General features: G+C 38.3%; 2 protein-coding genes across 2 annotated transcripts; both read right to left on the bottom strand.

The window, feature by feature from the left end:
* Positions 1–158: 158 nt before the first annotated feature.
* LOC117785554 (AF4/FMR2 family member lilli) lies at positions 159–27,816 on the bottom strand. Its single transcript, XM_034623640.1, has 8 exons — positions 26,965–27,816; positions 10,577–10,894; positions 10,431–10,507; positions 8,739–9,049; positions 5,945–7,159; positions 5,666–5,911; positions 1,661–5,344; positions 159–1,608 (listed from the first exon to the last, which is right to left on the bottom strand). The coding sequence occupies exons 2-8, from the start codon at positions 10,759–10,761 to the stop codon at positions 1,033–1,035; spliced, it is 6,294 nt and encodes a 2,097-aa protein (XP_034479531.1). The 5' UTR covers positions 10,762–10,894; positions 26,965–27,816; the 3' UTR covers positions 159–1,032.
* Positions 12,676–16,480, bottom strand: LOC117794140 (6-phosphofructo-2-kinase/fructose-2,6-bisphosphatase 1). Its single transcript, XM_034634636.1, has one exon. It carries the CDS (start codon positions 15,654–15,656, stop codon positions 14,016–14,018), a length of 1,641 nt encoding a protein of 546 aa, XP_034490527.1. The 5' UTR covers positions 15,657–16,480; the 3' UTR covers positions 12,676–14,015.
* Positions 27,817–27,939: the final 123 nt, after the last annotated feature.

Genomic DNA, 27,939 nt, shown 5'->3' with positions numbered 1-27,939 from the left:
CAATAAAAAGAAGTTAATTGTTTTAAGTGTCGTTTATTATGCATTTTAATTGCATTTCTTTAGTTTAAAATTGTTTTGTTTTTGTTTTCTTTGCTTACAGTTTATATTTATAGGCATTGCAGTTGTTTTTATTTATATTTAATATTATAAGTGTAATCTAAAAAAAAAATAATTAAATTAAATTTTTTTTCTCGGCTCATTTTGTTTTTTTTTGTTGTTGTTTTTTTTTTTTTGTTCAGTTTACAACTTATAGTTTAGCATTGTACATACATATATATTAATTTTTTAAAATATTATTTGTAACTCATCTACTTTGCTTCCTCTCTCTTCTTCTCGCTTTTTTCTTACTGCTTCTCTTACTATGTTGTATATATTTCTTATATATAAATATTTATGTATTTTTTGTTTTGTTTTAAACTATATACTTAATTTGTCTACTTTGTTTATCTCTTATTTTATTTGCTTTTGTTCTCTATCTTGATTTTTTTTATGTTCTTAATTCTTAATTGTAGCTGTTTTTTTTTTAAGCTACTTTATTTAAAAAACATTCTTACATTTGAAAAAAAAAACAAATAAAAAAAAAAAAGGAAAGAGAGTGCGTTTGAGTTGCCAGGGTTGTCAGCATTATTTTTTTTTGTAAAAACTTAGTTTATTTAAGCACAAAACTCATGCAAAAAAAAAAAAAAAAACAAATTGAATTTTTAACTAATTCATTTCTTATAACTAGCGACTTAGCAGCTAAATGTGTTTTTTTTTTTCTTTAATTTTAAATAAAGGACATCAAATTAAATAACATAACTTTTCACTTGGTTTGAAATATGTCAAATGTCACAGGCAACATAAAGAAATAATTTATGATTCTAGCAAAAAACACAAAGAACAACAACAACACAGCAAATTCGTTGCTTCGAGTCGAGACGCTGAACACAAAAAATGTGTGATTGTTCTTGTAGATGTTTTTCCAAATTAAATGTTACAATTCTAGGCTTATTTATAAACTAAAATTAGAAAAAAAAAATATAGTGGGTGTCTCTACTGAAAGGGAGACACAAACTTGACGAGGTCATTGACGGGCGTGGGCGGCGGATGAGGCGGATGAGGTGGGCGTGGCGTGGCTATCGCTGGATTTGTGACTGTGATGGGCAGCTCAAGGGAGGTGGGTACACCGCTGGTGCCGCCATTGCTGGTGACACCGATGACAGCGAGACTATCCTCGAGATTGCCCTCGGTGAGGGGCGAGACACGACGCAGCTGAGCCGCTGCACAGCTGGGATTCTCCAGGGTGGACATGATGGGCGTCTGATCCAACAGAGCATTCGTTTCATTCGTGCGCGCCGTTATGGGAGGCGTCAGATGAGCTGTGCTCACCGGCAGCTGAATAAACTCAATGCCGGGATGATGATGATGATGCACCGTGGGATGCTCCAGCTGCTGCTCCAGCTGCTGTTGCTGCTGCTGCTGCTGATGTGTATCAATGTGGAGCAGACCAACGCCCGCATTGGCCACCACATCAACCACATCCACAACGCCCACATCGCTGCCAGCGAGCGCTTCTGCTAGCAAATCTGTGGGTGGAGTTGCCACTTCCATTCCCACCACCCACTCCCCCTCCCACTCCCATTTCCACTGGCATGCCCCCGCCCACGCCGACGCCCACCACTGCATCCTCCTCGAGCGACATGTCCTCGACGTTGACCAGCTGTAGATCACGTTCCTGCAGATAATTCTTGGCCGCCTGCAATATATCGCTGGCATGGAGCATGGCCCGACCACCGCCATCGATTTCAATCACAATGTCATCCTGTTGCTCCGCTATGTTCATTAGCACCTCGGTGGTCAGCTCCAGATGATGTCCATTGACGCTCAGCTGCAGTACATTCGATTGCAGCTGATACATCTCCTCCTGGTTGGTCAGCTCCTCCTCCTCTCCCTCGCCCTCCGCTTGCTCGCCATCCTCCTCCTCCTCCTCCTCTTCCCCATCATGATCATTATCTTGCTGCTGCTGCTGCTGCACAGCGTAATCCGCTCCAGCTTCAGCTACTTGACTGAGTGGCGTCATAATGCCCAGCATTTCCACTTGATCTCTCACCAGTCTCCTGCCCTGTTGTTGCCCCTGCTGCTGCTGCTGCTGCACTGCATCCTCATCCTCCTCCTCCTCGCTGAGCGCCACTTGACCACCAAGCTGTTGTGGTTGTTCCTGCTGCTGCTGCTGTTGTTGTTGCTGCTGCTGCTGCTGTGCCACCTGCGCCATTTCCTCACCCTGCAGCACAAACACCGCCGACAGCGGATGTCCATCGGGTAGGCGTGGCGTTTCCGTCAACGCCTCCAGCGGCACCGGCACCAAATGATTCTCACTGTCCAAATAGAGTGCTTCGTTGTTCAGCGGCGTATAGTTGTTGTTGTTGGTGAGGGAGCAGAGCATAAAGGTGTGATTGTAGCCAGGGATTGGATGTGTCATCACCGCACAGATGCGCGCATCTGTATTGCACTCCTGTCCCGACTCCTTGAGCTCCAGTTCTGGTTCCGGTTCTGGCTCCGGTTCTGTCTCCGGCTCCAGTTGTGGCGTCTCCTCATCCATCTCCTCCTCCTCTTGCTGCTGCTGCTTCTGCAGCGTCTCCTCCTCCAACTCATGCTCCTGCTCCTGCACATGCTCCTGCACTTGCTCCTCCACTTCATGCTCTAACTCTTGCTGCTGCTCCGCCGGCGACTCTTGCAACTCCTGCTGCTCCTGCTGCTCCTCCTGCTCCATTTGCTGCTCTTGCTCTTGCTCCTCCTGCGGCTTCATGAGCTGCTCCTCCGGCCTGGCAGTGGCTGCTGCAATTGGCATTAGTTGCTCCTGCTGCTGTGCCTGCTGCTCCAGCTCTGTCTCCACCACCACCTCCTCCTTCTGCTGCTGCTGCTTCTCCTCCTCTATGTCCACAGCTGGCGGCTTGGGATTGCTGCGTCTGCGCGTCCAGCGCTCACGTGCCAGTCGACACTTTTCCGCACTGCGTCCACTCATGAGATCCGCTTCATATTGACGCAGTAGCTCCAGTTCGCGCTTCTTCAGTTTCACCTCGCGACGTGCATTCCAACTGGATGAGCACGAGGAGGAGGAGGATGACATTTTGGCGGGTGATGCAACGGGCGTTACTTCACTTGTTGTGCCAACTCCACTTACTTCTGCGCCAGCCTCATCCTCGCCAGCATCAGCTGCGATTGCAGCGGCAGTTGCAACAGCAACAGCAACAGTTGCTGCTGTTGCTGTTGTGGTTGTCTGTTTCTCCTGCTGCTCTTCTTCTTCTTCTATCTCCTCCTCCTCCTCCAGCTGCTCCTCCAGCTGCAGCTGCAGCTCCTCCGTCTCCACTTGCTTTGCCTGCTCCGCCGGCAATCTGCGTATCTGACTGCGATTGCTGCTGCTGCTGCTAGTGTTGCTGCTGGTATTGCTATTGTTGCTATTGTTGCTGCTGCTGCTGTTGCTGCTGCAACTGTTGCTGTTGTCGGACGAGGCACTGGCCGGCAACTCATACAGATTGGGCAACAATATGTCCTCCAGTATCAATACCGCACTGGATTCTGTTGCCGAATCTTCGGTCAAAGCGGGCGCCGATCTTTGCAGCTCTCGGGCCTCCTCCGCCGAAATGACCGCCATGTTGGACACTATGGAGCTGCTGTTGCTGTTGCTGTTGCAACTGTTGCTGGCGTGACTGTTGTTGCTGTTGCTGCTGTTGTTGCTGTTGCCACTGGACTGTGAATTGGAATTGTTGCTCAATTCCTCGGGTGACGGCGTTGGCGGCGTCTCTGACTTGGCCATTGATTTGGTTTTGGTTTTTGACTTGGTTGTGGATGTGGATTTGGATTTAGATTTGGGTTTCGCATGCGTTCCAATGATCGATTTAATGGCGGACAGAAATGGATGGGATTGGGATTGGGATTTTGTTTTGGATTTGCATTTCTTTTTATGGCGTCGTTCAGTCTTCTGGTTTTGTTTCTGTTGCTGTTGCTGTTTCTGATTGTTGTTGTTGTTGCTGCTGCTGCTGGAGCCATTGGCCAGCAGAGGAGCAGCTGGAGCAGCAGTTGGAGCAAGTGCAGTTGTTGTGGTTTGAGGAGTAGCTGATTCCATCTCTTCAGCAGCTGCTGCTTTTTTAGTTTCTGCTGCTGCTGCTGCTTCTGTTCCCTTTTCCACTTTCAATTCCACTTTCTCCTCTCTCACTCGCACTGCCAATTCCTCTGCTCCCGCTGCTGCTCCATCTGTTATTGCTGGCGGCGTTAGCGGCAATCTTGTCTGCAGCAACTTCTGCTCCGCCTCCGCCTCCAACTCCATCTCCATTTGCATTTCAATTTTCATCTGCAACTCCTCCTCCATTTCCGTCTCCATTTCCGTGTCCATCTTCTCCTGCAGCTGCTCCTCATCCAGCTGCAGCTTCTCCATTGCCTGCTGCGATTTGTTGCGCGATTTAAAGATGCGCTTCTGTCGCTCCTTGATCGGCATCAATAGATCATCTGCATCCGCTTCCAGCTCCACTTCAGGCATTGCAGCTGGAACAGCAACAACAGTTGCTGCTGTTGCTGCTGCTGCTGTTGCTGCCGTTTCCAGCTCTGCTTCCGCCGCTGCAGCAGCAACTTGTGTTTGGGTTTGGGATTGGGATTGGGTTTGTGTTTGTGCTTGCTCCTGCTGCAGCTGCTCATTGAATCCCTTGAAAATCTCATCGTTTGTTGGCTCAGTCTCTGTTTCGTTTACATGCTCCTGCTGCTGTTCCTTTTCTTGCTCCTTTTCTTGTTCCTTTTCTTGCTCCTTCTGCTGCTCCTTTAGCTGCTCCTTCTCCTTCTCGCCATTTGTCAGCTGCGGCTTATTGCGCCGCCTGTAGCTTAAGCCATTTGGTCCAACTGCTGGCACTGTGACACCTCCTGGCTGCAGTGCCTCCATCTCCTCCTCCTCCTCCTCCTCGGCAAAGTCAAAGCAGGATGAGGAATTATGTTGTGTCGTCTTCTTGCCGCCACTAACAATTGCTGCGGCTGCAGTTGCTGCTCCAGTTTCAGCTGCTGTTGCTATTGCCACTGCCGCATTGATTCTTTTGGCCAGATGCAGCTCCTCCTCGGCTGCATCCACAAAGACAACGCTCTCATTGGAGCTGGCATCGCTGTCTTGTATAATAATGGGTTCTTCTGGCACACGTTGTTGTTGTTGTTGCTGTTGTTTCTGTTGCTGCTGCTGCTGCTGCTTCTCATTGGCCACATCAAACTCCTGCAGCACCACATCACGTCGATCCTTCTTTGGTATGTTGCGTATGCGTTTCTTGGATGCACCTGACGAGGAGCCAGAGCTGCTCGCGGCAACAGCAACAGTTGCTGCTGCTGCTGTTGTTGTTGCTGTTGTTGTTGTGCTTGGCATTGTCATGCCTGTTGCTGTTGTTGTTGCTGCAACTTGTTGCTGTTGCTTTTTATTGCTCGTCACGTCAGCTGCTGACTTTTCTGCACCTTTTCCTGCTGATTTTGCTGCAGTGTTTGCTACAGCTTTTGCTGCTGCCTTTTCTGCCGTAATTTCTGCACCTTTTGTTACTGCCTTTGCTGCAGTGATTGCTGCCGTGTTTTCAGCAGCAATTTCTACAATATTTGCCTTTTCTGCTGATTTGATTACTTCCTTTTCTGCTGCATTTTCTGCTGCTTCTGCTGCTGATTTTTCTACTCTCTTTTCTGCTTCTTTCGGCTGCTGCTTGTCATTGCTATTGCTGAGCATTGCTGTTGGCATTTGCTCCTGCTCATCCTCCAGCTCATCCTCTCCCCATTCGGCCAACAGACTGCGTTGCAACGCCAGCGAGGCATCTATATGTGACAGCTTTGGCTGCAACATTGATGTGGCAATCATTTCACGCTGCTTCTTCTCCTCCTCCGTCGTCTCTTCCTCCTCCTCCTCCTCCTCCGCCTGCAATTCAGCTGCATTTGTTGCTGCTGTTGTGGCTGCTGTTGCAATTGTTGTGCTTGTTGTTAGCGTGGTTGCTGTTAGAGTTGTTGCTGCTGTTGCTGTTGCTGTGGCACGTTTGCCACGCGCACGTGACATTAAAGTTGAGCTTGCACTTGGACTTGAACTCATTGTCAGCGTGTTGCGCATTTGATTGCTGCGCTTGTTGTTGCTGCTGCTGCCATTGCTGCTGGAGATGTTGTTGCTGCTGCTGCTGCTGCTATGGGTGTTGCTGTTGTTGGTGGGCGTGCTCAAGGCGTGCATGGTGCGTCTTCTGTCTGCTGCCAAGCGTTGTCCATTGCCGCGTCTCAAAGGCGCAGCAAATGTTGCTGTTGCTGTTACAGATGTTGCTGCTGCTGTTGCTGCTGCATCAGTTGTTGCTGCTGTTGTTGCTGCCGCTGTTGTGGAGTGCTGTCGACTTGCGGCACGTGTCAGACGACGTTGTTTCGCTGGTGTTGGTGGTGGCAGCAATGTGGCAGCTGTAGTTATTGCTGTTGTTGCTGTTGCTGCTGCGGCTGCTGCTGCTGCTGGTGCTGGCATTGTGGCACGCAATTGATGACCACGCTTGCGATGCGGATAACGTCGTTGCTGTTGTTGTTGCTGCTGGAGATGTTGCTGTTGCTGCTGTTGCTGTTGCTGCAACATGTTGCTGTCATCGCTATAGCAAGACGTTGATGAATCACTGGCCATATCCGCCTGCAGTTCCATGTCCAATTGCCGCTCCCACTCCTCGCGTTGCCGCTCGCGGCGTCGCTCCCTGGATGGCTTCACCTCACGCTCGATGCGCGCCAGGGCGGATTGGGCAATGCTCTTCACCTTGCGCTGCTTGGCATCACTGAGTTCCGCCTCCACCTGGATGGACACGTGACGCGACTGGCAGCGCCACAATGATGGGAATGTATCGCGACTCATTGATGTGTTGGCACGTCGTGTGGCACGTTGCTGCAGATATTGTTGCAACTGTTGCTGGCGACTGTTGAGAGCAGTTCCCACTCCAGTTGCTCCTGTTCCCATTCCTGTTGTTGTTGTTGTTGCATCGCCTGCTCGACTGCTTGAGCTTAGCTCCGTGTGCGTGCGTCGATGGAAGAGCAGCACATTCACATTGCTTGCCACATAGTTGCACATGTGACACTTGACGGGTTCCGATCGACGGCCATCGGATCGCGAATTAGCCACATCAGACGACGTCGCTCCCAAATCCATGATGCGTATCGATGTATCCTGCATTAAACGAACAATACAAGCATTTTATTAATAATTAATAATAATATATATATATATATATATATATATAATAAATATTATATAATCAAATTGATTTGGGTTTATTTAAAAAATTAAATTAACTATCCAACATTTATTACATTTATCAAATCAACCTAAACATCAACAAATTATTCATCAACAACATATTACATTTATTTATTCATTTAATCAAATTGAACTAGGTTCATTTAACAAATTTAATAAATCAACCACAATTTATTACATTTATTTAATCAAATTGAACTAGGTTTATTTAACAAATTTAATAAATCATCCACAATTTATTAAATTTATTTACTTTTTAAATTAAATTGAACATCAACAAATTATTCATCAACAATGTATTACATTTATTAAATTATTTAATCATATTGAACTAGGTTTATTTAACAAATTTAATAAATCATCCACAATATATTACATTTATTTATTTAACAAATTTAATAAATCATCCACAATTTATTACATTTATTTATTTATTAAATCAAACTAAACAACAAATTATTCATCAACAAAATATTACATTTTTAATTAATCAAATTGAAATGAATGAATTATGTGTATTTAACAAATTTAATTAAACATCAACAATTTAATATTTATTTATTTATCAAATTTAACTAAACATCAACCAATTATTCATCAACAATATATTACATTTATATAATTATTTAATCAAATTGAACTAGGTTTATTTAACAAATTTAATAAATCATCCACAATTTAGTACATTTATTTATTTGTCAAATCAAACTAAACATCAACAAATTATTCATCAGCAATTTCATAAATATTAAATTAAATTAGTCATCGAAAATATAAATAAAATGTATATAAAATACATATAAAAAATTTTCGATGTTTATCAAAAACTTATAAAAATATATTCAAATTAAATTTGTATAATAGAAATATAAATTTATTTTATTGGAATGAAATTAAGTTTAAGTTTTTATTATTTTGTTAAGTGCATTCAAATGTAATTTTCAAATTTTATTATAAAAATTGAAAACTAATACTTAGAATTAATACTGAATATAAAATTATGAATTAGAATTTAAATTTTAAATCATATCTATTTGATGCATATTAAAAAAAATTAAGATGCTCTATTAATTTCTTGATAAAAAACCACAAATAAGATTGCATACTATAAAACATATATATACTCAAAATAATAATCGTAAGGTATAAAATCATAGATCAAGAATATGTAATCATATCGGCGAAATGTTTAAAACAGAAGCCATAAACTATTGTTGAGTTTTATTAAAATATAAATATAAATAATTATTAAAAATCATTTATAATAATTATTTTTGAGTTCAATTTTTATTTTTTGATTAAAAATAATCATTATATTAGAGTTTTATTTTTTTGATCGAAAATAATGATTATTTTTTTTAATCGAAAATAATGATTATTTTTTTTGATCGAAAATAATGATTATCGAGCGATTTTTGTATTTAAAAAAAAATAAAAAAAAAAATCATTGTTTACGCTCCCTAAAATGTTCTTCTCATCTATAGCTTACCTCCAATAGGGATGGCATCGATGATGTGCTGCGACTTTGGCTGCTCGTGTTCCTGCGGCTGCTGCTGCCGACGCTGGCAGAGCTGCTGTTGCTCGATAACAGCGCCTGTATCAGACTCTCCGGTCTAACGGCAGGTGTTGTTGCCGCTGCTGGTGTTGTTGTTGCTGCCACAGGTGTGGTTGCTGTTGTTGTCGCTGTTGTTGTTGTTGTTACCGGTGTTGCTGCTACTCGGTTATTTCCCACACAGCGGGATTCAGCTTGATTCACATCATCGATAAATTTGTCCTTCATGTCTTGGGCAACATATTTTTCTGCAGAAAAATCAATCGTAATTACTCAATGTTTGATAACAATTACTTATACAATTACTCTAATTATTTAATGTCCATGCTTGGTAAATAAAATGTTATAATTATGTTAAAATTGCCTGTTAGGCTGGATTTTCAATAATTTCAAATGTTTAAGAACTCCATAAATTTTTGCGAGATTTCCGGTTGGTTTCGATTTCTGTCACAGCCCTGATTATGATAAATTTAAAAAACATTCCCAAAAATTTGAAATCCAAGCAGTCAAAGAACTTGTTGCCTGTAGATTTGTGAGTCGAATTTCATTCATTATATTTCTATAACTCGTCGTCTTCGTACAAACTTTTTTAAAATTTCGTACTATTTTTATAAAAATAATTTTCCTGTCTGAATATTTAAAGAAATATTAAAATAACAAAATATCATCGAAATGGACGGTTACAAAGAATTCCTCATCACCAGCATTTTAAGCGCAGCCAAAGTAATCTCAGAGATACGTCTTTATTCGGTTCTGGACAATCTGAAGCCGTTGGGCAATCGCCATGGAGCACCAGTGATTATTGGTGGCCTGGCAACGGGATTCCTCATCTATTGTGGTCATCGCTGGATCTCATCGGCAGTAAAAACAACAACAACTACTACAAAAACAACAGCAGTGGCAATTGATGCAGCTTATCGCGATGAGAAGCAGCAGGAACAAGGAATTCAAGTGATTAACCAGCCAACAGGACAATTCGCAAATGTCCTGTAGATGTCCGAGATCCAATGGGATTATCCCTAATTTTAGTTTATTTCGTTCTGCCATGTACTTTTTTTTTTCTCACAAATTTAACGGTCGTGTATTATTAAAACTTGATTACTCAAAAAAAAAAGAAACATAAATGATGACATTTCTCGTGTAATATCAAATTTAGACTTTTCAATTAGGATATTTTTTATATTGCTGGTTTTCCCCTAAAGTTTGATGCATTTTTATTTAAATTTAAAATAAGTTTTCTATTTGATCAATGGAACGTCGCATAATTCATTTAAATATATTGAAAACATTTTGGATATAACTTTCTGAATCACCATGAAATGAAATCAGATAACAAAATTTCAGGAAAACTCAGCTTCTGGTCTTTTCACATTCGCACACTCAATAAAATATTGAATTTTGTCTTAAATAACATAATTTTATAGTGGAAGAGGACAAATTTCATTTTCTTAATTTTTTTTTTTTTTTACTTTTAAATTTTTGAACATAACTTTTTCAAATCTCAACCAATTTGAATAATTAATGTCTTTTTAAGCAGTATTTGACTTCTAAATTGATGCTGCATTTAATTTTTTTAAAATTATGCAATATTTAAAATAAGAAAATAAATTAATTAATATTTCTACTCACTTGTGCCTAGTTTAATTAACTCCATTTTGTGGCCACATTGAAAGGGATATATCAACTTTGGCGTGTAAACCTGTTCGCTGCAAGAAGAGAGAAACATTCGTAAGAGAAGGGGGGGACAATTAAGTTAAGTTAAAGCGTCTACTTACTAGGTCTTCTCGTTGAAAAATTCGACGACAGCAAAGGGTCGGCGACTGGAGTTCTCAAAGCGAAAGTCCTGTGATGAGGTCACCTCGCCGGGCCACCAAATTTCCGAGTTGTGTAGCTTAACCCAAACGATGTCGCCATCGTTGTACCGTGTTTCCCCCGCTTCCTCATTGCGAAAGCGTGGCATTTTCAGGCTGTGATTCTTCACGGCTTTCTCTAAGCCCTTGTGTTAGTCCGGGTCCGGTTTTTTTTTCTAGTCCTTGTCCTTGTCCTTGTCCAATGGTTATAAACGTTACACCACATCCATGGATCATTGGCAGCTGTAAAAATAACGAGAATTTCGATAAGAAATTATTAAAGAAGATTCTAGTTACTAACATTTCCATCAATTTACAGTTAATTTAATGTTATGTTAACACTAACAGCATTTTAACAGTAATCTGTTAGTTTTATGCTATTTTATCCGATAGAATTCATTCTACTATATTTTCTCTTGTAAAGTGAAGTAAAATTATCGCAAACAGTAGTTAGAGCAGCAAACAAATCAGCTGAACCCAAACCTTAATTACCTAGTTTATTGATCAGCTTAACCTAATTTAACTTGAATCGTTTATGTTTACAACCTGGGCATAACACCGTAACCGGTATCGGAACCGTACCAAAACTAATATAGTAACCGAAATTAATGCCCTAACAAGAACCGAAAACCGAAACGCTTGTACCGATACGGTTGTGGTAAAGTGGCTAGGACTAAAAGTTGACCAACTTCCAACTGTCATAACTTGATCAAAACAGACTCGATTTTCAATCGGAATGAAATTTTTATCATGGTTTGGCATCAAAATTCATTCTGCATTTAAATTTAATTTATTTTGTAAAAAAAAATATTTCCCTCTAAATCTTGGGTTCGATGCTAAGGGTCCCCCCTTTGAAATTTCGAAAATTGAAAATTTTAAATCTCAAGTTTTCACTTTTAATCAACTCCTTATATCGTAATTAGTATAAAACAACACTTTTAACTTGATTCTGGGGCCTTTCATTTTTCTGTAAAAAATCATGTGAAATTTGACAAAAATATTGACTTGTAAAGTTGTTAGGTCAAAGTTCGGACCAACTTCAAATTGCCATAACTGGATCAAAACTAAACCGATTTTTAAACGGTATGTCATTTTGAAAATGATTTGGCCTCTAAATTTATTCTGCATTTAAATTCAATTAGTTTTTGACAAAAAATCATTTTCCTCAAAATCTTGGATTTGATGCTAAGGGAAATTTCGAAAATTCTAAATTTTAAATCTCAAGTTTTCACTTTAAATTAATTCCTTATATCGTAATTAGTATAAAACAACACTTTAAATTTGATTCTGAGACCTTTCATATTTTTGTTAAAAATCATATCAAAATTAAGAAAAATTTGACTAGTCAAGTTTTAAGGTCAGAGGCTTGAGCCACTTCGAACTGTCATAACTTGAACAAAGCTGACCCGATTTTTAAGCGGAGTGTCATTTTGATTTTGGTTTGGCCTCTTAATTTATTCTGCATTAAAATTTTGTTAAAAATATTGTTCCTCTGGATCAAGTTATTCACTTTAATGTCATAATTATTATAAAACGTCACCTTAACATCTTAAAATGTTCTAAATTTCAAAATTTGACCAGAAATTTCCGCCAGCGAAAAGTTTTCTATGGAATAGTTGTCAAATTCTTCTTCTTCTCTTTACGGCACCGACATTTTTATATGGAATTTCGACCTATCAGAACGTTTTCTGGTCTACTCGATATGGGCCTTTAGTAACAATAGAATGTAATAAAATATTACTTTTAAGTAAATAATCCAAGTTTAAAATAACTGATGTTGAGATAAATCATTTCTTTATTAAATTTGATATGATAAGAAGCTATAAATTAATTTTAGGAAAAAATTTGCCGTAAAACATCAACTTTGGTAACGTTTCCTCTTTATATATATTAAGATGTTAACCAAGCTGTACCCACCAATTCAAAAATTTTTAACGATATTTATCGAACTTATAGAGAATCCAAACCGAAATAACGCATTTTATTTTCATAGTTTATTTGTTTTATTTATATAACTTTTTTTCTTGAATAAAAACACAATTCTTTATAATTGTCATGACAATATTTAGTTAAATTTGTATAAGTGTGTATCTACGAGTATGTATATTATATATATATATATTTTTTTTGTATGCGTATTTATGTATTTTAATTGTCTTGTTTGCAAACGCATCAAATTCAAGACGCACACAACGATGACAGCCCAAGCTAAGACTACAGACAAAAAAAAAAGAATATTTAAAATAGAAAATAGTCCAGAGATTCGATAAGTCACACATTGTACATAGTTAAGTGTTATCGTTTATCGTAATCGTTATGCGTTCTCTAGCGTGTTGTTGTGTATACAATGTATATATTATTAACTATAGAGTATAAGTGTTACTTAATTTACAAAATATTGAATTGCGAATAACATTTAGAAAAAAGCAAATTTTAAACTTCCAGATCAAACATAATTAGTTTTAAGCACAGTTTGTATAATTTCTGTAAGTGTATCGAATAAAATTGAATTTCTTTTCTATAATTTTCTTTGTTTCTTTCGTATGAGTTTAGACAGTAAATTAGTGAATCTTAAACTTACTCTACGTACGTTTCAATCTTAAGTTTTGTAAAAAGTACATTGATATAACAGAGTCAAAGTCATTCCATTTAAGTTGTATAAATATATTGTATATATATATATATATATGTATATATATAGTAAAGCATATATATATGTAGTAAGATTGATCACAATTTAGTACGATTTAAGAGACAAATGAAATAAGCACGCAAAAGTTAAAATCAAATATGATAAAAATTAAGTAAAAACGCATAAAAACTAGACGTAAATTTGGTGGCAAGAGGCACAAATAGGGTGGCTAGGGGGGTGGTGGGGTAGGAGTAGGTTTAAGGGATGCCCAAAAGTAAATCCCTACAATAGCTGTTAATGTTAATATTACAATATGACCACGGCTGTTATGTTACAGCGACTGTTACGGCTCTGTTAACTTTAACTGACAACGTGGCAACGCCAGCGTTGCGTGTGTGTATTAGAGCTGACAAACTAGCGATGACACTATCAATACGTCAATATAATTGTATCAATTTTGAAAAACTCTCGAGTTAAGAGAATTTTTCAACAGTTATTTTTAGTTTTTAAGTGAATTTCCTTTGACATAACTATAAATCACTATTTTTCATAGGAATCGAATCGAAAATATTGTTTGACAGATATATCGATAGGTTGTCAGTTCTTTTAAATATATATATGTGTGTTTACATAGAGGACTTTTGTGATACTTTTGGGGGTTGAATGGGTTGAAGGGTGGGCCATTTTTTATAAGGTCTTGGATTTGATGGCTTTGTTAGGTAAAAGACAACGTCATTGGATGTCGACAGGAACAGCACTAGCACCAGCACCAGCACCAGCACGACCGCCATTGCCATTTGTAGACGTTGCCGTTGCCACATCATCGCCCACAATGAGCACCTTGCCGACGCCATCGGGCGCCACCAGCTCACCGCTGAGACCATCGAGTCCTGGTTCACTGACATCGCCCGGTATCTTTGGCTTTGGACGATGCGTATCCACCGCATCGATGGGCAGCTTTATGTGCTCCACTTTGCAGCCGTAGGCGACCGGAGTTAATTTGATGACCGTGTGCAGTGGTACATATAGATAGGGTAATTCATCGGCCGACTTGTCCAGGAAATAGGCGAATAGGCAACGTAATACCGCCTGGTGGGAGACAACAAGCACATTGCCCTGACGTTCCAGTTCCATAATGACTGGTTCCAGACGTGCCACAAGATCCTCATAGCTCTCACCGCGTGGATAACGATAGGCAAACTTGTTGACATCCCGTGCCTTAAACTCCTCGGGGAAACGTTCCTTAATCTGCTCGTAGGTCATCTCCTCACAGTGCCCGGCATCGATCTCGTTCAATGCCTTCCAACGTTCCTGTGGCGCCTTGACATCGGCAACCGTTTGAATTGCCCGCTTCATCCACGATGTCCACACACGCAATCCATCAATCTGCTGCTGGGCAATGAACGAGGACAAGGCTCGGGCGTATTGATGTCCCCGTGAACTCAAATTCGAATCACCACCAATTAAACCACTTAGATTGTGCTCACTTTCACCGTGACGCGTTAAATAAATGGTTCGGGGTGTAATGTGTATGTTCATCAGGTAGTAGACAATGCGGGATTCCACATGTCCCTCGTTGTTGTAGACAACGACCTTTTTGCCAGCGTTGTAGACCTTCATGAAACTTAAATGGGATTCGGCAACCTCATCGATCGGTTGATAGCGTTCCTCATAGTGCTCGATACGCTGCAGGAAATCGCGTACAACCAGTTCCGTATTCATATTGATATAATCGGGTGAGCTGACCTTAACCTCAAGGATGTTCTGCTCAATGATCTGTGGATCATCGCATATGGATTCCACAAAGAACAAACGAAAGCCATGCTGTTTAACCACAATGTCATAGATCAGTTGGCGACGATCGTGGGTCGAGTTGGTGGCATCGAATACCGCAATGCTACCAAGACCACTCAATAGCCATTCGCATGAATCATGCAACGCTTGATTGGCACAACGATTCCGTATGGCCATTGCCTCCTCATTGTCGGCACGAAAGAATTCATGCGACTTGTAGGCGGTGGTTGCATGCCTCCGATACTCTCCCAAATTGAACACACGTGTCCCAATCCCAATCCAATTGAGATAACGTGCCAGCTTCTTCGATATAAATGTTTTACCCCTTGCCGGCAATCCAACCATTGCAATCACATGCGGCGTTGTACAATCCGCAATGGTACGCTCTCCCCGTATGGGAAATGGCTTGGTCATCACCGTTTCCGATGTGGGGGGCAACAATTTACGCAATTCCTCCGACATTACGGATGGACACACATGCAATTCATTTTCGATTGCCAAATCGGCGGTCTTCTTCAACTGATTCAATGAGGTGGTGCGCACGCGTAACGACGGCGAGGTGTTATAGGGCATATCCATGATGCTGGTGGCTGTCACGGAACGTACTAAATGTTTGGCCAACACCACCGAGGCAGCTGCAACAGCGGCGTGTTGTTGTTTCTGCAACAATTGTTGTTGATACTCCCAATCGGGTAATGTTCTGCCGATTGTTGCTGTTGTTGCTGTTGTTGTTGGGTCACTGCAACAACTGCATAAACGTTCGCTGGATGAATTTGTCGATGTGGATGCGGATGCGGATGCAGTGGATGATGTGGATAATTTGTTTCTAGTTGTTATTGCTCTTGTTGTTGTTAGTGTTGGATTCAGGACAAAGTTGTTGAATTTTGTTAGCACATTTGTGGCACAGGAGGAGCAGGTGTTGGTATTGGTGTTGCAGGTGTTGTTGTTGTTGTTGGAGCAGCAAGCAGGCTGTGTTAGGGTAGACAATGTTGTTGTTGTTGTTGTTGTTGTTGTTGTTGTTGCTGCGGTTGCAATTGCTGTTGCCGTCAACACTGTTGTTGCTGTGATTGCTGCTGTTGTTGCTAATGTGTCTAATGTATCCTCGCCAATCTCCTTCTGGTTGCCGTCTTCTTCGCCTTTGTTGTTGTTGTTGTTGTGATAGCTGCAATTGTTGTTGTTGCTCTGGCTAGCTGTAAAGTAAAGTAGTTGCTTTGAATTGTTGTGCTGCTGTTGTTGTTGCTGTTGTTCGCTAGTTGCTGCTGCTGTTGTTGCTGCTGCTGCTGTTGTTGTAGTTATTGCTGCTACAGTTTGTTGTCGTTGTTGTTGTTGTGGCGTGAAACATGAAATTAGGCGAGTATTTGCTTTAGTTGTTTGTGTTGTTCTTGTTTTTGTTGTTGTTGTTGTTGATGTAAATGGAGATGCTAAAGTGCTTGTTGTTGTTGTTGTTGATAATGATGATGATAGTGATGTTGTTGTTGTTGTTTGTTCCACATGAAGCAGCTCAACAATATTATTCATAAATATGTGCGTGTGTATGTGTGTGTGTGTGTGTGTATGTAAGCAAAAAAAAGCGTTAAAAACCAAAAACCGTTTTGATGAAAAGAAAAGTTAACAATACCCGAATATATTGAAAGAAATAATGAAACAACTAAGCAGAAAAGCCGTCGAAATTAACCACAAATATAATTTGGCTAAAAAGCGCTAATAAATAGCTACACATACATACATTTATATATGTATGTATGAATGACAAATGTTTGACTTCTTTGCACTTGAACCGAACGAAGAAACGATGAAACTAGCAATAGGGAATAAACGAGCGCACACAAGAAACGTAATGTAGAAGCAGCGCAAGAAGAAGAAGAACTACACACGAAACGTGCGCTGTGCGTGGGCGACAAAAAAAAAAGAATAAAAACAGAGCAGGAGGAACAAACGACAACAAAACAGCTGACAATGCGAGGGATGCGCATGTGCTTTGTATATGTGTGTGTGTACGTGTGTGGGGTGCGTTTGTTTTTGGTATTCTTCTTGTTATCGATAGTTCAGCCCTGGTTGTAATTAACGATCGATTAACGCAAATTTTGCAGAACAAATATGGCTGCTGCTGCTGCTGTTCTTGTTGCTGCTGTTCTTGTTGCTGCTGCTGTTAACGACACTGTTAACTCTATTTGCATCTCTTTTGCGCAAATATAATTTGAAAACTGCAGCTGCACTTTATATAAAGTACTAAAAGAAATACAAAAAAAGAGAAAAGCACAGGAAAAGAGAAACACATAAAAATAAATATCAAAAATTAAGTAGAAATTGCGACTCATGCCAATAAAAAAAACAATTACTTTATTTCAGATCCAATTTCTTTACTTGGCTTATGCAACAAGAACAATAAAAATAAAGGGCTAACTGCAAGTTTCAATTAAGTAACGACAGTTGAGCAATAAATCAATTTGCCAATGCACATGCACAATGGGTTGAAGTCGAGTCGAGTCGAGTTATAAATTATCGCATTTATCAACTGCGTATAATCGCAGCTTAAGAAATTGACAACCTATGTGCATATGTGTGGGAGAGAGTGAGAGATAGTGAAAAGGCCAATGTCATATTTACATGCAAACAAACGCCACCCACCGTCTTTATCAATTAACATAACAGCGCACCAAGCCGCAAAAAAAAAAAATAAAGTATACGCAACAACAATAACAACACGGCAGCACTGTCAAGGTCAGTGCTGCCAGACAGGCCAAACATCAACAGCAGACAGCGTCTCTCATTACACACACACACACACACATGCACATGCACGTGGACATTTATCGATCAGCTGTTAAGCGGCTGCAGCAAACAGTGCATCTTCAAAGTTTATGTACAATTGCATGGAATAAAACCAAAACGTTTTACAAATATACAAACATTTGTATTATTTATTAAATCTGAAATTGATGTTTCATTAAGTTACTTCTCACTTAATCATGGGATTGTGATTAAATGTGATCTATTTTAGTTCACAAGCTACTCATACTTTAAGTGCGCACTGTGTGTGTGTGCAATTTTCCAATTAGCAAGTTATTGGAAATCGACTTTTAATTATGCATTCCAATAACAAGAAAAACAGCAACAAAATATAGTAACAAGTGCGCATTAACAGCAACAATAAAAATAATAAATAGCAATTGGAGATAACTACTTATCAGACAGACTGTCAAGTCAATCACTTGAGAGATGGTGTATGTGCATGTACATGTGTGTGTGTGTGTGTGTGTGCGGTTATGTACAGATACAGATGCAATTACCTGAGCCAAGTTTAATGTTTTAGACAGAAAAACGAAAACAAATCAAATAAAAGAATAGGCAAAAGAAACAAAGAAAATGTGAAGCAGACACAACGCTCAATGCGGCAATACTAAAAATTTTGCACTAAACACAAAAAGCGAGCGAAGCAAATCGTCAAATCGTCTCGGCGACGTTTTAATATTGCCGGCAGCGCAGTTGTAACTGTAACATGCCGGCGACAGCGGCAGCGGCAGCGATAGAGGCTGCAGCAGCAGCAGCGAAAGCCGTAACAGCAGCAGAGGTCAAATTCAACGAGTACACGCAAAACAAACAAAAACAACAATGTAACATTATTTTTATTTTCTATTTTTTTTATTTGTTAGAAAACTACGCAAAAAAAATTGAATGGCGCGATTTTTTCGCTTTGATTTTGATTGGCAATGGCATCTGAGCGACAGCGACGTCAGCGTCGGCGTCAGAGCTTTTGCAGCAGCAGTAAAAAGTGCACCTAATGCATCTTTGAATGTGTGTAGTGTCTGAGTGTGTGTGTGTCTATATATATGTGTGTATGGACTAGTTCAATTGATTGTTTGCGCAATATGATGCATAACGGTTGGAAAGAGTGTTACAGAGGAAGCAACGGAGGGTGGAAGGTAGGAAAATGGTGGAGAAGGAGGGCAACAAGGTGGTTTCGAGACGCGCGCATTTGCTTAACTGATTCCAAGTGCAGTTCCATAACACAAACATGGAACACGCTAAATAGATTTGTTTAATATAGACTACGACGTTGCTAACAAAATGCGTCATCAAAACGATCTTGACCTGTTAAGCGATAGGCAAAAAGAAAGAAAGAAAGACAAAGATGGAGACAGAGAAATAGATGCTATCAGCAGTCAGTGCTGCCAGCATTTCAAGAGATTATGTAGCTAACTTGATCAAAAAAGATAGCTAGAAATAACTAAAAAGTTGCTATTCAGATTAGAGGTAAGTAAATAAAATTCAACTTCGCCTATCTTTAATGTTCAAGTGTTGTTTTATACTAATAATAACGCATAAAAAGTTATAACTTGAGATTTAAAATGTAAAATTTTTGAAAAACACAACGAGACCCTGTGCCACAATTTAAATGCCAAATAATTTAGAGGCCAAACCATGATCAAAATGACATTCCACTTGCAAATCGGTTGAGTTTTGACAAAGTTATGAAAGTTTGAACTTGGTCCGATTTTTGACCTAGCAACTTTACAAGTCAAAATTTTTGTCAGATTTCACATGATTTTTAACAGAAAAATTAAAGGTCTCAGAATCAAGTTTAAAGTGTTGTTTTATACTAATTACAATATAAGGAGTTGATTAAAAGTGAAAACTTGAGATTTAAAATTTTCAATTTTCAAAATATCAAAGGGGGGACCCTTAGCATCGAACCCAAGATTTAGAAGGAAATAATTTTTTTTAGAAAATTAATTAAATTTAAATGCAGAATGAATTAAGATGCCAAACCATGATTAAAATGACATTCCGTTCCGAAATCGGTTAGGTTTTGACAAAGTTATGACAGTTCGAAGTTGGTCAAGCCTCTCACCTACATATTACCTTTCCAAGTCAAAATTGTTGTCAAAATTGACATGATTATGGCATACGAAAAAATTAAAATATTAACTTGTTTTTCACTTGCTTTTCGAAAGTTGAAAGTCTAGATATAAATGAGCTAAAATGACAACACTGATCAGCAGCAGCTGCAGCTACAGAGAGCATGTTTAAAAATCAAAGTCCAAAAAGCTTCCTTCCACACTTCTTGATGTGTGTGGAACGTGTATTTTGGGGGTATTGTGGATTGCATGTGGAAGTGGAAATCCTTTCTGTGCTTGCAGCAGCGGTTTAAGCTTTAAAATTGCTCCTTTTTTTCTTGGCAATTTAAAAGCTCTCTCTCGCGCTCTCTTCCGCATTATCTCTGCTTCTCAGCAATAAGCTTATCATTTGATCTGGGGCGTATGCATGGGTTTGCTATTTGTTTTCTTTGCATATCACACGCTAAGCGCGTGGCCAGTGTGACCACCACACCTTTCACAATCAGTGTTGTCGCTACAAATGTATCGACTCGTTAATTACAAAGTATTTTAATGTGATTATTTCTGACTGATAAAAGAAAAAGACATTTAGCAATGTTCTTTTGTTTTGTCTGCTTAACCCTTTGATATCTGACAAATTTATACATAGTATAGCTATAAAGAATTCCCTCCATTAGCCACAGTGCACGCGGCAACAGTCTGACGCTATTCCCAAAGATAATCACATCTGTTTCACTTATCAAAATATATAAATAAACACATACATATATATATGTATGTACGACAATGCAATTATTGTTCACATGAATGGAGAGACAGCCATATGTACGCCTGATAAGACAAGCCACAAAATACAATACAACTAAAAAAAAGAACAGTAGAAAAGAAAACAATGAAATTGAAAACCAACCAAAATACGCATGTACTCTTTAGCATATAACAATAAAGCTTCCTGATTAGCCAAAACAGTTCCTATCTTCGCATTTAACAATCAAGCAGCGATTTTAATCGATCTGTTATCATCAAACAAACATTTAAATAACAAATATACATACCTACATGTCCATATGTATTCATGTATAACTTATAACACTATTCTAAACATTGTCGCACTGTCCTAAAAACTTATCCATCGAATTGGTAGCAATAATCGAAATCACTACATTTTGCGACACTACTAAACATGCAAATTTCCCTTAATTGGGCTTTTTTTCTACATCTGCTGAAGATTGTCGACATCTTGGAGACTTTTATTTGTTTGGGAAATTTGAGCTGGTATTCAAAAAGCTTTTGCTTTATGGAACGTACAATATAATGATGATGTTGGAGAATTGTTTAGTTGTGATGTTGATCTTGAATTTGTTATGTCTATCTAGGCAGCCTTAATAACGGTTTATGCACCTTGACACTGACAATTTCAATGTCTCTTCACATGTACAAATAAATAAATAAATACATGTGTACATACATATGTAAGCAAATCTGTAATCACAATATCTTGACTTTCAGTTTCATACAATAATGCATTTTATAAGCAGACTACTTATAAAGGGCTTTTTTTTTTGTTTACATATATCTTAAGCAATTAATGTGCCAAGTGTTTTATAACAATAAACAGCGACATTTTCTATATATTCTTGTGGTTTGTGATATTCTTGTGAGTGTGTGTGTAAAAGAATGAGAGAGAATGACACATGACTAAATTTCCCGAATTAAATCCGCATGTATCATCAACATTGCTGTAAGAGAGCGATAATAACAGAAGTCTACCAGCTGAGAGGGCAGCAAGAGACAGGGGAAGCTTTGCAAAGCTTGCAAACTTAAACTTTCACCCATAAAACTTCACAAAGCAGAAGCACAAAAATCCAATGACGAATTTCATTAGAAATGAAAGAAATTTTCAACTGTCAAAAGTTTTTGCTCAATGCTAAAAATTTTGCAAAAATTCATAAATATAAGACAAAAAAAAAAAAAGAAATGAAAACTAAACCTCAAGGCCAAGATAATAATTATTATTATTTGTATATTATTTTTGTAGACTATGTAGTTCTTAAGTTTTTTGTTTTCCGGTTGAAAAGAATGAAATTTCGCATACGATAACAACAAACAAACATTTCAAATTGAAAGAAAGTATCACCTCGTAGAAAATATATCTCATCAAGCTGCTAAAACTAACAGCAACAACAACAACATCAAGATGAAAAGCACGTTCGAAGGCGGAAATTCACAAAAATAGAAAAACAAGGAAAAAAATATATTCTAATATATTCAAAAAAATGCAAACAAAACAAAATCAAATAACAACAAAAAATGTTGTCTGTCTGCTGTTTAGCTGATGATGATGATCATTACGTGTGCCAATGATGTTGTTCATGATTATCATGATGATGACGACGTGTAAACAAACAGCGTATTTGTAACTGTAGCAGCAGCAGCAACAACAACAATGCATTAGAATGTGGTCTGCCCATAAAATATGAAGAGTGCAGCAGCAGCAGCAGCAACATTACCAATACACTCACACACTCACACACAGACACACACACAGTTTGTTGTGTAAATCGATAAACCAGACGATAAATAATTAAATTCAAGTAAAAAGTAATTACAAACAAAAAATGTCATTAAACCTTAATGCGAAAAACATGACACGCGATTAAATGTGTGTCATACACACGAGAGAAAGACAGGGACAGAGGTAGCAAGAGCGCAGTGTTGCCATTTTAGCTATTTTAAAGCTAGATTTTGCTACTTATTTTTAATTGCCTCAGCAAGAAAATGCAATTAAGGAAATGCTATTTATTGGCATAAATCTAGATGTTTTTTAACAATTGACTACTTTTTTTAGATTGTCAGTTAGCTTAAAATATCAATAAAGAAAAATACAAAAATAAGGTACTCGAATATTTTTGCATTTATATTATGCAATTTTTTATAACATTTTTGAAAGACGGGTTTATGTACTTTTTTTAATCAATTGCTAGTTAATTTTTTTTAATAAAATAAGCTTTTTAAGCCTTTATAATTCTAGCAACACTGCAACAGAGAGAGGGAGAGAGAGAGAGCAAGAGCTATGTCAGCTAATTTTTGACCACCGGCAACAACAACAATACACCAAGTGCAAGTGCAAGTTCATATGAATATATATGTATGTGTGTGTGTGTGTGTGTGAGAATGTGTAGGCGTATGTCAGTGTGTTCAATAAAGGGTGCTTCAATACATACATCTCAGCAATGTGGAACTGGAACTGACAGCGGCAGCGCTGCCAAAGCGCGAGGACATTGTCGCCGCTGTTGTTGTTGTTGTCTCGCAGCATTGTGCCATTATTATAATTTTTTTTTATCTCTCTGCTGCTTGCAGAGGCGCAAGAGGCGCAAGACGCGCAAAACTCTTTTCTTATTTTCTTTTGTCTTTCTTTTGTTTTGTGATGCTGCAGCTTCTCTTCTTCCGTGCAATTTAAAAACACACACACACACAGTGGCTCAAAAACGTAAATACACGCTCACATTGGCACTGACAGGTACGAAAAAAAAACAACAGAATATTTATATTTATTTGTGTGTATGTAAGAGAGAGAGGGAGAGAGTATTTGATCACGGTAGCACGCACAAAAGGTAAACGAAAGTAACAACGAAATTTGATCAGACCGTCAACGCGCACAATGCGTTCCGCACACGTCGCTTGTCAAAATAAGAATGAGCAAAAGCAACAGCAAAGGCAAAAGCAGCAACAAACGGCACGCGAGCGATCGCTGCCGGCGCAAGCAAAGCGACGCCGACGACAACGGCGACGCCTCTGTCAAGCAGCAGCAGCAGCGTCACAGTGCTGTTGGCTTTGCAATCGACAAACTAAACAAGTCAGTTAAAAAGAAAAACTACATTTAAATTACAGCTAAATTGCAACTTGACTTGTAGTTACTTTTGCCAGCACTAGGACGTCGACTGCGCAGTCAAAGCACTCATAATGCTTGGATTATGAACGGTAGCTGCTGCGCTGCGCTGCGTCGTTACCGTTATGAGAACGAACGATAAGAATTGGCGTAACGCGTGTCCCATGACAAAAACAACAACAAAAACAATACCAATTCAAACTCCACTTTAATTCCAATTCCAAAATTCCAATTACAATTGCAGTACACACATACAATACACATGCATACATATGTATGCGTGTTAACCACAAAAACAAAGATCTGATGGATTTATTTTCTAATTTAATTAGCAAATTTTATTTTTAGTAGTAGAAAGAGATAGTGATAAAGAAGGAAAAACATAGTCATAAAATCTCATGAAACCATGGAACACAACAAAGTGACCCACTGTGCGATGAAACGTTATATTTTCGTCATTTGATTTGTTTGCCAAATTACGCAAATCGATAATGAAATGTTATTAAAAAGCGGAAAGAAAAAATAGGTGCGCAGCATTCTAATGAGAAATGCAAAGAATGAGCTTGAAATATGTTTTTTTTTTCTTCTTTTACTCTCTTCTCTTTTCCCCCTCTTCTACATATGTACATACATATGTATCAACAATTATAACACGTGTCAGACAACTGTAAAAAGCAACAACATTTTTGGCCTTGACAAAATTTGCAGACAGAAAATACAATAAATACTTTTATTCAAAGCGCTCAATGCATTTACAGTTAGTCAAGAAAGAGCTTTGACATAAATGAACGCATTATTGTTATATTTACTTTTTTGGATATTTATTCAAGTTCTTACAATTCTTATTATTCTTGGCTATGGTTCTAAAAACATGTTGAAAACATAAAATTATATTAGACTCAACAATTTTAATAATAAAAATATGTGATTTTTATTCTGTCAAAATACTTTATTGACTAACTGTATGTGTATGTGTGTGCGCGTGTGTGTGTGTTAATCTCGTTCGATTTGTCATCTGATTTCAGATAGATAATGTTCTTTGACGTCACAGCACACTGGGCAATCGAGCAATCGTAATCGAAATCGATAAGCACAGTCCGCAAATTACTGTTGCTGACTGATAACTGATAACTCTGTTCAAATTTAAATGTATAAATTAAATTGTCAATGCAAAATGTTAATTATTATTATTGTCTTGCCGCCATTCAAGGGTGGTGAAATGATTATAAAATTTCCACACATTTTAAGCGTACAAAGCACAATAAAGATTTCACAAATAAATAAGTACATTCATACATACAAACAAGTAGAATTTTGAGAAAATTTATGTTTATTGGTATTTATTACATTGCAAGTAGTATCCATTGTAGCCAAGTGCATCCTGACGAAATAAATTTTGATCTCTTAACGAAACTAGAAACCGGCTTTTACCCCCTGGTACCGGTTTATTCATTTCTACTATATTTGGTATATTTGTTGCTAAAAAACGGTAAACAAAACTGGTTTACGCAGCAAAAAAAATAAAATAAATAAATTCGTGCCGCGCTAAAACTTCAAAAGGGACAGTAACAGTGGTCGGTCATGTTAACTTAACATGACCGTTTGAACGGCCAGCATTAACATTGCGCGCCTAAATGCAACACTGCTAAAGCTCTCAATGTAAACGTTGTATGTGTGTGTGTGGCTGAGTGAGTGAGAAAGTGGGAGGGAGAGCAGAAAGATAAAAATTACCACGTACAAAAAATGAGAGAATGACATAAAACCGAAACGCAAAGAAAATTGCGTAAAAATTTATATTTTAATGAATTAACCAAGCAATTTTATGATTTAATAGAAAAGCATAAAAAAATTTATATGAATTTATGTACATTGAAAAGAATAATTGACACCGTTAATAGTAGAAAAGCTCAAAGCTAACAGAGAAGAAGACCACGAAGCATGAGCACAAAACAAAGCAAACGATAAATGCACACCAGCCCCAATGGAATGAAGCAAAAGTAAAAACAAAAATAAAGAGCGGCACGAGGCAAATTTACATTGCAGAAATTAAAAAAAAAAACACAAAAAAAAACTACTTGCATTTTGAATGTATTGTTTATAGATGTGTATGAGTGGATTTGTATGCGAGTGTGTGTGTGTCATAGCAAAATAAAAGAATTTGGATGCAACTCTTACCTTTTCTATCTGTCTTTCTTTCGTTCACAGCGATTCTATAAAAGCTGTTGCTGTTTTGCGCGAGTGTCAAAACTTTATGCGGCGCTCTCGCTCTTGCACACACATACACAGGCGCAGCAGCCACGCAGCGGGAGAGACAAAAAGTTCTGTCCTTTACTTTACTTTGCTACTTCTTTGTATTTATTAATGCACAATTATGTTGTGGCGTATTTTTTAAGTTGTATAAACTTTAACACGATTTGGTTTGATTTTTGCTGCTTTAATCCAATTGGGGGGAGGGGGGTTTATTATATATAGCCCGCTTGTTGCTGCTGCTGCTGCTTTGGCCAATACTTTTTTGGCGAGTGTCTCCGATGAGAAGATATCGACTCAACACAACTCGACGACAACGGCGACGACTAAACGACGAAAACGACAACGCCGAAGGCAAAGAAACGAAGAAGAAGCAGCAGCAGCAGCAAAAGTGCCGCCAACTTTATTAGTTTTCCATATATAACAAGAACGACAAAAACAATCACACATGTGAACACATTCGTAGAAACACTTGATACATAAATGCACACATACTTAAATAAATATGGCAAGTATGCACATTTTTGTGTATAAATGTTCACACTTCATATGTTTTCATTTTCGTCAGTTTCTCATTCTATTTATATTGCATACACTTTGTTTAGCAACTTTTCAATGAAATAAACCTAAACATATGACTGTTATTGTGCTGTTAAAAAAAACAAACATTTAACAGTGCGCGCCGCTGTCATTTACAGAGCCACAGACACAGGCGATGACGATACACAAACACATACATACATATGTATGTATGTATGTGCCTATGTATGTATATACTTATGTACATACGTTTTATTCCTTTGTAAAATTATCTTAAGTGTGAGCTACCTTAAAGTTAATTTAAAAGTTACATCTTTTCCCTTACTCTTTTATCTTAAGAGAGTTGAATATGCTTATTTCAGTGAGCACTTACCACTATGCAAGTGCAACCGGAGCTCCTAAGAGTGTCAACATGACGAGTGTGTGTGTAAGTTGCGACTGTGTAGTTGTAGTCTTCTTATTATTATTGTTGTTGTTGTTTTCGGTGGCTGCCTCTTTTCTCACTCGCACACAAATACACTCAAATTTACACTTGCACACACACACACACTAGCGCCTCAGCGGCTAGAATGCTCAACACAAAAAAAACGCAACGCGGAGCTCACACACACGTACCCACATGTACAACAAACAATATGTACTTATGTATGTGTTATTACCGATTTTTATATACGAAAAAATCAACGAAAAGTAAAAATGTAGCAAGTATTACTTTTTATTTAACGAGCGCGCAAGTTGCTCTGCAATATATACGAATGAGGGACACAAAACACAATTCACTAACGATGGTTTAAAACGAACGAGCCAAGAACTAAATTCCTTGCGTTGTATGGCATTACTTTTTTTTTGTTGAATTATTTGTTGTTTCTTTTCTTCTCATTTTTCTTTAACGTTGTCGGTCAATTTGCGGATTTTCAACTGTATTTGTATTCAAAGTTGAACCGAAAAACGAACGCTGCGCTTTTTATGTGCATATATACAGGGCACACCGACGACACACACAGAAAGTGAGTTTTCTTATTTGGAAATGGAAGACACCTTTAACATGATTACAATTTTAATTCATGAGTTTGTTATTTGCAGAAGTATCGTCTTCCCAATTGACAAAGGGCTCTGTAATTCGACGATCAAATTACAATTGCCACAAATAAAAGTAAATTCCCACAGCGCTTACAATAAAAAAAATATTACACACTGCTGTTTCTTGCATGACGTTGCCACCGTGCACAAAAAAGTGGACATTTATTTTAACGTTGCCAGATCTAGAAATCCAATCTAGATAATTTTTCATATAGTTTTTAATTTTTCAACATTTATTTTGCAGCAAATGTTTTCGTATTTTTAATAG

The sequence above is a fragment of the Drosophila innubila genome, chromosome X, assembly GCF_004354385.1.
Source record: "Drosophila innubila isolate TH190305 chromosome X, UK_Dinn_1.0, whole genome shotgun sequence".
Classification (NCBI taxonomy): Eukaryota; Metazoa; Arthropoda; class Insecta; order Diptera; family Drosophilidae; genus Drosophila; species Drosophila innubila.
The sequence above is the reverse complement of the archived record's forward strand: the minus strand, read 5'-3'. Positions and strand labels throughout refer to the sequence as shown.

Excerpts from the sequence above, each read along its gene's own strand:
- LOC117785554 (XM_034623640.1), bottom strand. The coding sequence starts at position 10,761 with ATGCCACGCTTTCGCAATGAGGAAGCGGGGGAAACACGGTACAACGAT. Across the intron at positions 5,345-5,665 it reads CGAAAGAAGCAGAAAAGAGA|ACAACAGCAGCAGCAGCAAC; the intron begins GTAGAAAAATCA and ends ACAACAGCAACA. Across the intron at positions 1,609-1,660 it reads TGTCGCTCGAGGAGGATGCA|GGGGAGTGGGTGGTGGGAAT; the intron begins GTGGTGGGCGTC and ends TGGGAGTGGGAG.
- LOC117794140 (XM_034634636.1), bottom strand. The coding sequence starts at position 15,656 with ATGGATATGCCCTATAACACCTCGCCGTCGTTACGCGTGCGCACCACC.